The sequence below is a fragment of the Peromyscus maniculatus genome, chromosome 21, assembly GCF_049852395.1.
Source record: "Peromyscus maniculatus bairdii isolate BWxNUB_F1_BW_parent chromosome 21, HU_Pman_BW_mat_3.1, whole genome shotgun sequence".
Lineage (NCBI taxonomy): Eukaryota > Metazoa > Chordata > Mammalia > Rodentia > Cricetidae > Peromyscus > Peromyscus maniculatus.
Genome location: NC_134872.1, coordinates 62002479 through 62015667, shown reverse-complemented (window position 1 = coordinate 62015667; position 13189 = coordinate 62002479). Strand labels below are relative to the sequence as shown.

At 36.4% G+C, this 13189-nt stretch overlaps 1 protein-coding gene across 4 annotated transcripts in view; it reads left to right on the top strand.

Moving 5' to 3' along the window:
• The window catches only part of Adgrb3 (adhesion G protein-coupled receptor B3), a 732632-nt gene that overhangs the window by 584206 nt on the left and 135237 nt on the right, over positions 1-13189 (top strand). For all 4 annotated transcript variants that reach the window (XM_076557962.1, XM_042265766.2, XM_076557963.1 and 1 more), the window contains one exon: positions 3554-3656. In XM_076557962.1, the coding sequence (XP_076414077.1) occupies positions 3554-3656 (103 nt within the window). The remainder of the gene's footprint in view (positions 1-3553; positions 3657-13189) is intronic.

The window sequence follows — 13189 nt, the reverse complement described above, 5'->3', positions numbered from 1 at the left end:
ACACCTTCTCTGATGTTAAAAGCATTAACAAAATCCCAATGTTCTCTACAAAAGGTCATGTACTCCAGTGTTTGCTGTGAGTCAGGTTTTGACAAGTTTGATAAAAGAATATCATAAAACTGAAAAGGAAATGTTGGGAAATTTTTGTTCTCTCATAGTTTAAGTTGAATCTATTTAATAATCTGTAGAAATTTAGTATTTTTTTCTGAGTAATTTCTAGGTAATTGTTTAGGGTACTATTAAGAATTGGGTCTGTGAGGTTTGGTATGGCTACTCATGATTTGACAATGTAAAGGTAAAATGTGACCAAATTTTTAAATGGATTTTATAATTTTAGCAGTTAAAGGCCTTATAACCATGGTCATTTTTTTTTTCTGGATCTGAGGCCCGAACCCAGGGCCTTGTGCTTGCTAGGCAAGTGCTCTACCACTGAGCTAAACCCCAACCCCCCATTGTCATTTTTAAAGTGGTCTAAAATGCAGTGTTACATTAGTATGTAGATAATTACTTATTGTTTCCTGTATATTTGATATATTTAAAATTGCAAAAGTAGATGTCCCTACCTCAAAGACTTTTATGTTTACCTAGGGCTTTATACAATCATCCAAAAAAAAATCAACTACTGTTTAATAAGGGATACTTATTTAGAATAATATTGACATTTAAATAAAACATTACTGTCCATTATGGCTTTCACTGTTTTGGAAGGAAGAATTAATTGTGAAATATATTTAAATCGTCAACGATATTAGGATTATTCATGCTTTGTGAGAGAAGAAAGTCTGTATCTGTATATATTTTGGCCCAGGTACATAACAGAAGTTCTTCATCACCGTGATAGTTTGGTATAGCAGAGAAACATTGGAAGAGTGATAGAAGAGAGGAAACTTGAAAAATGCCTACTGTAGAGATGATGTTGTTGATAACAGAATTGTATGTTCAAGACTGGATCAGGCTGTTGTCCTGTAAAAACAAACGGACAGGCTTGGAAGAATCCAACTTCCCAAATTGAGTTAATGATGATGTCTTTTTAAAAAATGAAGCAATTGACTAAGATACTAGGTGATCCTGATGACTTTGTAATTCTTATCCCATTGGAATCTTTGTATTCCATTTTCAACAGTTTCTGCTCATGTGTCAATTCCTGCTTCTGTTACACCCCTCTCCTCTCTTTCTCTACACACACACACACACACACACACACACACACACACACACATAGCCAATATCAGTTTATGACACATTTGTTGATTCACCTGAAGGGTTCTTAAATTCAGAAACAGCAGGACAGTCACTTACTACAACAGAATTCTAGGAATTTCTGAAAATCATTAGTCTATCAAAACCTATCTTGAAGTTGAAAGTTACAGAAAAGAGTACCAAGAAACGGCACAAATCTGTATTCCGAAGAATTAAATGGTCATCCTCTATCCATAGGAAAATTGAAATAATAATTACAATTTGAAAGAAGTGTCCAGACTCATGAATTTCTAAATGGATCTTGTAGCGTGACTCATTCAAAGTGCTTCATCAACACCAAGTGCATACACCCTAAAACATGCTGGTTCAGCTCTAAGAGTTCTGGGAATCTGCCTGCTTTTTTTTTCTCTAATAAAAATATGTAGGGTTAAAACGTTTCTAGTGATTTCTGAAATGTGGTAGCATGCGAGGTACTTTATAGATAGTATGCTATATTGAAATTTGTAGATGCTCCATGTAGTTCACTACAGATGTCCCTTCACAACTGACAGGGTCGGATATGGATCTCAGAGCCAATGCCTGCCTTGCATTTGTGATACTCATAGTTTCAGTTCTCAGAGATAATCACTTTCTTTGCTATTAACACTATTGGTAATCATGACAATGATGATGATATAATAATAATAATAATAATGATAATAATACATTAAGCGGTTTTTTTCTCCATCTAGCCATACAACCAGCTTGATACACTGTTAAGTCAAAAAGCAATCCAGCATGTCCTCTCAGTCAACTTATTGACATAAAAAGTTCACAAACTTTTTTTCAAAATATGAAATGTCATATGACAATGCTGAAAGTAGTGACATTTCTTAGCAGAACTTAGGGCAACAATATGACTCAGTATTGTTGAGAAAAGGAAACATCTCGATAGTGTTCGGGACAGCCAATTGGTCTTTTATTACTCTGTTTTGTTTTGTTTTTTTATTTATAAACAGAAAATGTCACTGAAATCCTTTTGATAGTGTCAAGATGTGTGTTTGTATTATCATGGATTCCTTTAACATCAAAAAAGATTTATAGCCTTCATCCACAAGGAAAAGAATAATGTAATATTTGTTGCTACCTTGAACACCCCCGTGTGCACTCTATCATATGTTTAGATATTCAGAATGCAGGAGTGATGGCCAACAACCCTTGAAGCCCATTTTTGCTATGTGTCAACCTCACTTACTCCAATTTGGGTTTATCTTGCAAATAAAAGTTCTTTTACATTAGGAAACCTAATTTTTGTGTTTTGGCGTTACTGGTGTCTTTAATTTTCTTTAATTTCTGGAGTGTGTGGTTGCTGCCTACATACTCTTTAAAGATAAAGTGGGGAAAGAAAGAACTTTGTGAGATTATATCTTTGAAAAAGTACATCTAGATCTCTGATTCCTCCATCTAGCACTGCACAGAAAATCCTGTGCCTGCTATGGTATGGGGCCCCACGTTATAATACAAATACAACAGGCTGAAACACACATCATGTGCAAGGTTCTCTTACAGTATTGTTACTTAATGATTACCACAGGGTACAGTTAAGCAAAATAGCTGCAATCTTTCCAGGATAAACAGCTGGTAGAACAGTTGATTCTGAACAGTTTTTGCTCTTTCTTACATTCTTAGTGCATTTTAAAATCATATAGCATGTTATATATACAGTTTTCATCCTAAGGGAAAAATATGGCAGTCATCAAGAATGGTCCATTCTAATAGTGAATGATCATTTGAGGAGTGCATTCATTTTTATACATACAGACTTTTGCTATTTTTTTTCGTGAAAGAGATACTCAAGGATATAAGGAATAGCCTAGCTATATAGAAATGCTTGAGTAGTTACTAATATTCATGGTAAAGTAATGCATCCTTCTAGTATATAGGAGAATTGCTTTAAAATCTGGGTGGGGCTTTACTGTTGGGCCTCAGTGTTTCTATTGGTTGATACAGATATTATAAATGTGTATATATATATATATATATATATATATATATATATATATATATACATATGTAAGAAGGTGATTATAATGATTGATGTAATTCCAAGAAATTTTATACATCTAGGACAAAATACTACATTGTTCTCGCATATGTACAATTTAGGTTCTGTCAACTATGACATACTACAGAAAAAAAATAAGTCTAAAGTTTTCTTGTACATATCATATACTCTAAAAATTGGGTACTCAAGAAAATATATATGAAAAATGGTTTTCCATATCTTTATATGAAATCTAGGGTCAAAAGTTCTCGTTAATTCCACCAATTACACAATATGAAATTTGTCATGTTTCTTTCTCTCTCTGACTAGGTACATCCGCTCTGAGAGGTCCATAATTCTAATTAACTTCTGCCTATCTATCATCTCATCCAATATTCTCATACTGGTTGGACAGACCCAGACACACAATAAGGTATGATTGCTAATGCCTCCAGTTCTATTTGTGTGTTTGTTTTGCATATAGTTGGTCACTGGTTTGTCTTCAGTTTTTATTCTAAATAACTATTAAAATATATGATTTTAATTACTCCTTTTGTTTCTAAATAAATGTATAGCCTATTACAGTCCACAAAGAATCTTCTGTTGCCTAACAGATCTTTAGTGCTATTGACTGTATAATATTCAGAATACTCAGATTATATAATATAATACTAAGAAGACATTCATCAAAGCTGTATGTCTTCAAAGCCTTGAGACACCAACAACCAATATTTTTTATTTATTGTCCCAATTGTGTAGCATTCAAATGGAATTCACCATAATGTCTGTGTTTAGATCTAATTTATTAACATACCAACTACTAAAATGACTGTATCAATGAATTATAATCATAACATCACTGAAAATCTACCTCCAAAATAGTGTATACACAATAATCGCAGAATTTACAACTAGGTTTAGCCCTTTCAGAAGTTTTTCTTTACTGAAAGCATTTTGATACTTAAGCAACATTGTAGTTATTTAAGCATATAACCACTTTTTGTCAGAGTGTGGAACTATATGTCCCATTTTTAGGAACTGACCAATATATATTGGCTGAATATCATTATTTTCTTGAATAAATGACTATCTTTACTGAACTATTCTGCACTAGTTCAGGAAACCAAACCCAGCCTCAAAATAATTTACCCGGGACTCAATATTTTAGAAGTAATTAAGAAAAAATCTTATTTCAAACACCAAAACCAATAGTTAAAAATACTCTTTTTTGAAGTTTTTTTCAATAGATAGTCATAGCACATGTATGAAGACTGTAAGTAGTCTGGTTATCCTGCTAGTTTACAACTAAGATTCATAATTCCCACCCAAAGAATCTATTCTAGGCCTGGATCGGGCCTTGGAGGTATATCTTTCTCTTTAAACCACATTGCTCCAGCCAGGAAGACCCAAGGGTAAAGCCACTAACCCTTAAGACAAACCAAAACAACAGCCCTTTAGACAGCCTATAAAAGTAAAAACTAATTTCATGTCCTTGGATATTTTTAATATATTATTTCTTATTTATTTTTCTTCATAAAGAGACAAAAGAATAAGAGATTTATTAAAATCTGGTACATGGCCATGTTAGGAACAAGTGGTGTAAAATTTTAAAAGAAGTAGATAGCAGGATGGAAAACCGAGAGCCAGAGTAGAGGACCAGAGGTGAACAAGAGACCAATGAGCATTGGGAGGAAGAAAGAATGCATGAAAGTACCTGAGCTAGGAAGATGAAGGTGAACACAAGTCTCAGATGAGTTGGAAGAAGTTAAGAAGGAAGCAGAGAGAAGGAAGGAGGGAGGATGTGGACGCTCAGTTACCATGCCATCCCTCTCGTTCCTTCTTGTGTGCTGGGCTTCAGATCCTCCTTGCTCACTTAGTCCCTGGTCTCAGTTCCTTAGCTGGCTGTCTTTGAACTTCCCATACAAAAGAAGTGCCTTTTCCTAAAGCAGGAATTGTAAACTGAGTTCAGTAACCAGGAAAAACAAATCAAGCCAGAATCTGTGTGAGCCCACTTTGAAGATTCCCATATAAAATGCTTACTTTGCGTCACTTTTTACACCCTAAATTCTAGGGTTCTGCCTCTCATTGGACTATGGGAAACAGTGATGCTCAGTATGGAATATGCTTTTGAAGCCGTTTCATGTGCTGTAACGTGAAACTACTAGTGCAACTAATAAATAGAAATAAATTCTATATTGTTTATTACTGTATTGAGGTTATGGCCTATCATGCCTGACCTATAGGAATACATTGCAAACCCTATCTATAGCTTACATTTTTAATGACGACATTTAAATCAAGTGAAAATGAACAATTGAAATCATTTAGACATATTATATCTAACTCAGTATACCTATAATATTACTATTTAAACATGTAATTAATATAAAATTATTAATGGAAATATTTTTATCACCTCAAGTCTTCATAGTCTGGTTATGTTTTATACTTAAATTGCCTCTCATTTTTACTAGCTAGATGTCAGTTGTTCACTGATGACACACAGCTAATGACAACCATATTGTGATTGTGTATATCCAAATGTTAGCAATATCCACAAACTAGAATGTTCAAAAACAAACAAAATCTCCATACGTGTCCATTTTGGCCTATGCAAGGTTTTGGTGTCCTCACTTTAAAAAAGTATCTTTTTTTTTTTTTTTTGATGTTTTCAAATATTTTGAATGTTAGCAGCAAGATAAGACAAGCCTTGTTTTCCTTTTCATTTCTGATTGTGAGAAATGGCTGGTTTGTGCTTATTAAAAACTAAGGAAAAGTTTTGTATGGCATGGTTTCTCCCCAGGAAACCAACTACAGAATAGATTTCATGTGGTGTTGGAACCATAGTGGGCTTGTTCCAGATTGACTATGCTAATTTTTGCTGCTAGTTTATTGATGCTTGTGGGAGGAGTGGATAGTAGGTGGTGGTGATTATGTGGTTCCCTCTTATTCTACATTAATTTCGTGTTATTGTTTCTGCATTTATGTTCTTACAAGCTTAGGACTATTAATATTAGAACTAAAAGGAGATAAAGTGGAAAAAATGAAAATTATTCCAAGTCATTCTCAACAATATCAGATTTCCTAGGGGGAGCAATTATGGATCTGATACATATTTTGAGCCTAATTAAATTGGATATATTTGATTTTATATGTGTTTTGGTATGTGACATTGTTTCCATACAACAAAGTGAAAATGTATATTATTCATATAAATATAATCTATATAAACTCAAAGGAAGTAAAAATTTAAAAATTAAAAATATTGATTAGTGGCCAATTTTGTTTTATTTGGATTTTGGGTTATATGTAAGACTTCTTAGCTACTATAGACAATTTGTAATTGGTCTGATTCCTACGTTTGACTTTCCTGACAAGTTTTGACTAGTGCTTTAATATTCCCCACTTGGAAAATAGAAACATATGTGAAAGATTCTTGATGAGCAAATTATTTGGTACTACTGTCTTGTCTACTTTGTGTAAAAACTGGCATTTGCTGCTGCTGTCCAGAATCACGCTGAAGTGTTGAAGTGCCGTCTCTCCCGACTCTGTGCTGAAACATAATTGACCTGATTATCATGCTGTGCTCTCTGCTTGCTTTTGAATTGGGGTAGAAACAAGCCCAAGTAATCCACTGTTTAAAAGATGAGTATACTCAATATTTAAACTATAGGTTCACCAGCTGGCAGTAAAATAAGGAATCGAATGCACTATCTTATCTCTCCTCTTAAAATGTGCTTGTAAAATTTAATTATGACTTGCTACATTGTGTTTGAAGCTTTTCTCATAAATCAGCTTTGACCCTTGGTCTCTTTATACATTTAAAAACCTCAACCAGGATATTCATGTTTCACTCAAATTGACTGGCCATGAGTTCATGCCATAAAGAAAGCATGTGTAATTGTGTAGTTTTGTAGATTATTTTTGATGCTGCTTGCTACTTTTCAATAAGCAAAGAATGTTTCAGATAGAGATAAATTCAGAAAATAGTTACCTGGTCACCAAAATTCCAAGTATATTTTTGTTCTGATGTGCTTTATCATTCCAAAAATTCCATAGAACTCAACAGAAGGAAGCAGAGTTGGACAAAATCATTTCTAGTGGTGGTGGTGTTGGTGGGTTAAGTAATGACAAGCAATCAAGAAGTTTAGTGTATTTGGAGATAGCTCAGGGATAGCTTCTCGACCTCACTACTCAGTTATAATCCAATATCACATACCCAGAGAGTTATTAGATAAATCATTATTAATAAATCAGAAACAAAACTTCTTCTGGAGACTCAGGGAGAGCTCGGGTTTTTTATGTCTTGATGCTTAGACAATAACCTGTATGGATTATCCTCTGAAAGTAGACATATCACTGCTTCTATAACAAAATTCTGTGGCCTTTAGTCGCCAAGACTCAATCAGAAATATACCTAATCCAATGTCCAGTACAGAATGATTGGGCATAAACTTGTGGCCCTTTCTCTAAGAGATCCAGGATGCATGTCTCAGTGGAAAATTAAATATATTTCATTCAAATGAGAGAAATAAGCAGAACATGGTAGCTCTCACATTTTTAACTGCAGCACTCAGGAGGTAGAGGAAAGGGGGATTTCTGTAAGTTAGAGACCAGCCTATTGTATTTAGTGAGTTCCAGGGCAGCCATGGATTCTTAGATCTTGTCTCAAAAAACAAACAAACAAACAAACAAATCTAAAGGAAGAAATGACTAATGGTATTAGTCAATCCATATAAAATGAAGTGCCTGTATTTTCACCAAAGGGAATCCATTAATGTACAACAGTTAACTGAATGCTAATCTCTTAGTTGAAGCCAATCTTTTGCATTGAGTTTGGAAGTGAGTTGTATATTAATCATGTGTAGATAAAACTAGATTAGAATGACATGTGGTTGCCTCCTTTGAAGTGTGGACCTTTTGAAACAATGCCAGTTGATCCTTATGACTTGTACATTATTGGAACCCTACTTGATGAAAGATTAAACTAACTAGTATTATATTGTATGGAAAGTACCAAAATATAATAAAATAAACTTAAGCCATTCGATCCAGCACAAAAGATTAAAGTTTTGAAAACTACTCAAATACATAAGGGAAAGATTAAATGCTAGCTTTAGTCTTAGAAGACAAGAACTCAATCAAAAGTCATCATTAGCTGGGAAATGGAAACTTCTAAACTACTTGGTATGCATGCTGTTTTCTCAGTAATATTTAGACAGTTTGATCTCATAAGTTTTTATGTGTATAGTATTGGATTATATAATTAGATGCCTTTTAATTTAAAACTGTAAAAGATACGGTGGATTCTGACTTGGAGAATTAAAAAAAAAAAAACACATACTCTCCAAGTTTACCCCTCTTTGTCTTGTATTTATTTTAGTTTTCTAAACATGTTGTGCTCTTGGTCGTGAGCCTTGCCTTTAGAAGCTGAGCCATCTATCTCTCTAGTCCACTTGAGGTATTTTAATTCTGTAGTTTTCAATGGGACATTTAATAAAGATGGACCTAGTTAGAGGATTATAAGCAGTGGAAGAGGTATTTCTTTGATAAGACTTGAACCTTTTCAAAATGAAATTCTGCACTTGGAGATCTTAAACTGTGCCAAGCCCTCTTTGTGTTTCTCCTAATTCCCCTAAGACATTCTTTGACCATAGACAAGATTTACTCACATTTACTTAGATGCCAGGCCTGTGACTGCCTATGCGCTCTCAGCTTCAGAGAAAGGACGCTGAACATGCGCCTCACAGTTTTCGTTCTGTACCCACCAAGAGCCACAAAACCAGAATTCCTGCACTGGAGTTCAATTTTTCTGCATCTTGCGCTGGGAGAGCTCAGTCTCTCTCTCTCTCTCTCTCTCTTAGAAGGCGGGTGGTCAAGAGTGGCTTAAGGAGGATAGCCTAAATGTTCCACTTCTAGTTACGTCTACACGTTAGCTTTTATCACGGCTACATGAGATAGTACCTGTGACATTTTGAACACAGAGCCCAGTGCTTGGTAAGCATTCCTTGAGTGTCTGCTGTGGTCATAGTGGTGATAGTGGTGGGTTCTGATGATGTTCATCTGTTTCTGTTCTCTTTTGAGCTCAGATTTTCTCTTACCCATTTTCCTCCTGTTAGCTTCACTATATGCTCATTCCACAGTGACAGAATTTTTAAATGTTGAGTCCTTTTGGGTGATCTCTAACCAATCATATATGCCAGAACTTTGGAAATCATCCCTAATATCTCTACCCACCCCATACAAGGCCAATATGTCATCTACCTATGCCAGTTGAACTCTCAATTCTCCAACTCAGCCTTGACTCTGTCAGGAACAATTACTGCATCTAGCATCATTAAACCCAATCTGCCCTGTAGCTCAACTGACAACACTAGAATTCAAATCTGATCCATGCCCATGTGCATTGTCTACCAAATTGTGACCATATGAAAGGAATGGACCATGGTTTAATCATGTTTCTAGTCTTCATTAGTATATTAGAACTCAGAAATAAATTTTGCTTAAGAGTTTTACAACTTACAAAACTGGAGAAAACATTGATCTTCAACATGATTCTCCTGGCCCCTCCATTCTCTTCCTATTTTATTGGGATTTTTTGTCACACTTGCAACACCACACTGCTTATGGCTCATCAATGTCAATCAATGGCTTCTTGCTCCATGCGATACTTCATCCCAAAGCATTGTTCCTCCATTGCAATGCCCCCTATTGGTCCAAAAGACTTGATCCAGGTCATGTGCATGTATACTGTGTGTATTCCCACATTTAGATCCCTGACTATCAGTGTTTACCTTCCATCTTGTGCAGCATTACCTGTTTCCAGCCTCACTCTACCACCTCTGGAGTTAAGACTTAGTTATACTCATCCTTAAATCCATTGCCAGTATATATGTCATGACAAATGTTTATTAAATGAGTGAATTGTGATGGTTAATCTTAAGCACTAACTTGAATACATTGAAAATACCTCAAAGATGAGGTATTAGTAAAAATGACCTCTGACTGTGTCTGAGTGCGTTCCCAGGATGATTCATTATAAGGGCTATGACTTAATGAGTGTTTTAACCTATGACGGGTTTAAAACTCGGATAGACTTTTTGACACTGTGGAAGGTGGGCATGAAATGAAGGGAAGGGGTCACGGGGGTCTTGTGTTGGGGGCTGTACCTATGGTGTTAGCTTGCTGCCCCCCTCTGCCCTGCCTTGAAGCCAATAACCTCACCATTGTACCTGCTGCCAGGAGATCCTGGGTCAGGCCCAGACACCTGGAACCAAGGAATGTGGATTGAAACCCCTAAAACCGGGGGTGAAAATACATCTTTCTCTCTTAACAATACTGTGTGAGATATTTCTTCATATGGCACAGAGAGAGCAAATACGTAAAGGAATTTATATAAACCCATCTCTTGGGTCTGTCCAGTTAGTAGCTACAGTCGGTTTTACAAAAGCTTAGCATTTCCTACTCTGGACAGTATCTCAGATAATTTGATAAAGATGTGTTTTCTTAGGACCTGTTTTCTCCAAACTGGAAGTGAGAAACAGCATGCTGTGACAGAAATCCAATTCCTAGATTTTAATCCAAGAGACCCTAACACCTAACAAATATGGAACTTTTCCTTGATAACTCATAAAATCATGTTTATAACCTTTCGAAGTGTACCTACTTAAAATTCTTTTCCTGTAAAACAGCTCCTGCCAATAATTTCCCAAATGCGTGTTTATTATCTCTCAGATATAGAGGAATCTAATGGCTGAAGCAAAAGCCTCTTATTTAGATTTATTAAAATCTAATTTGTTGATTGGCCATGGTGTTTGTAAAAGGATTTAAATGTAATCCTTCTGTATAATTCATTTGAGTCTATTTTAAGGCATTCTGCCTTCTCTTCTGGGGTTCTTAGGAATTCCTTAAACTAACTAGAGAAGCAAATGGTTAGTTCATTTCTTAAATTCCTCAGTGCCTGGCATTGAAGGACAGGATTTCAAAGACCTTTTTAAAAATTTTTATTTTATTATATTCCTCTGTGACCATGTGGAATAAAATAAAATTAAAATAAATGTCCAAGGCAGAGCCAGGTGGATCTCTGTGAGTTTGAGCCCAGCCTGGGCTACCAAGTAAGTTCCAGGAAAGGTGCAAAGCTACACAGAGAAATCCTGTCTCGAAAAACCAAAAAATAATAACAATAATAATAATAATAATAAATAAATAATAAATAAACAAATGTCCAAATTTCTGCAGAAAAAAGCCAGAGTGCACATGAAAATAGAACAGAAGATACCAGGAAGGATGGGTTTAAGATAGGCAAAGATGGTGGATGCAAGTAGAGTTGTTTGAAAGGCAGGAATTACTAAATGTTTGAGATGTCAGGAACGAACTAGCTTTCAGAAACAAGAAAGCCGGTTTGGCTGTTCAGTGAATGTTCCTAATTCTAATATCAAAACTGAGAAAAACTGCCCAAGAGGGAGCACTCATTCAGCAGATGTCAGGGCATTGTGCAGACAGTGGCTGAGCACGTCAGGCGTACCCTGATTACCAATTGTCCATTGGCCCTCAGGGAGTGGTGCATTGCAGAGACTCTTTGCCTGAGACAATCACTGCTCTCTCTACCCTCCCCCACTGTAGACCTGGCCGTCCAAACCTCTCATTTGGATGACCACAGCCCATCTGTGGTCTGCTCCTCTACCTCTTTTTCATAGCAGTTTGGTTTCCATTTTCCACGAGAATGTTCTTACATGTATTGAAAAACAAGCACTTGATTTGGTCATCCCATGCTTAAGCTCTTCTTTGGTGATCTAAAGGGGTCAGGAGGTGACCTTTGTATTCTGAACACCACTGCACTCAGGGCTGCTTCTGGGATGTCAGTAGGCTTTGTAGAAAATGAAAAAAAAAAAAAGTGGTCCTTCTGAGATGAGTTAAGATAATAATCGTCTTCATTAAGGCTGCTAAGGACTCCATCAAGATCAATGGCATGACTACAAGAACTGAATTTCTCAGAGGACCCATGTCACAGGAACCGCCATCCAAGCATTATTTTCCTTTGCTTGACAAACTTCTACCACACCTGAGGAAATGCCATCACGGAACTGTCTTACTAATGCTCCTTCAACATGCCCTACAATCTGTACCATCCCTCTGCTTTCCCAGGACTCACTTTCCATTCTAACTTCATTTGCTGATAAACACTGGCCACTCTGATTCTCAGAGCTGTGCTTCTCTACTTCTAGACTTTAACACTCCTAAGAATAGTATTATTTTATACATGACAGGAAATGAATAATGTCACATGAATGCATGAAGTTATGGCTCTGCTAAGAGGCATTAAATAACAAAATACAAGCCACTTCCACACTGGAGACCCTATTTGGAATAATTGCAGCCCAGTTATGGTTTGATGATATTTTTGTTATCCTGTGGTGAGACGAAGGAATTGGGGGGAGCACAGAAGACTTAGGGGATACTTTTTTGTGTGTATTTTTATTTTTTTATTCATTTTACATACCAATCACAGATCCTCCTCTTCCCTCCTCCTGCCCCTCCAGCCTCCCCCCCCCCCCTACAAGAAGGTAAGGCCTCCCATGGGGAGTCAACAGAGCCTGGTACATTCAGTTGAGGCAGGTCCAAGCCCCTCCCCTGCCTCTAGGCTGTGTGAGGTGTTTCACGATAGGTAGTGTGTTCCAAAAAGCCCACTCATGCACCAGGGATGGATCCTGATCCTACTGCCAGGGGCTTCTTAAGCAGATCAAGCTATACAACTGTCTCACTTATGCCGAGGGCCTAGTCCAGTCCCATGGAGGCTCCACAAGTATTTGTCTAAATTTCAGTAGTTCCCACTAGTTTGGTTTGGATGTCTCTGTAGGTTTCCCCATCATGATCTTGATGCCCCTTGGTCATAGAATCCCTCTTCTCTCTCTTCCACTGGACTCCTAGAGCTCTGCCTGGTGTTTGGCTGTGGATCTATGCATCTGC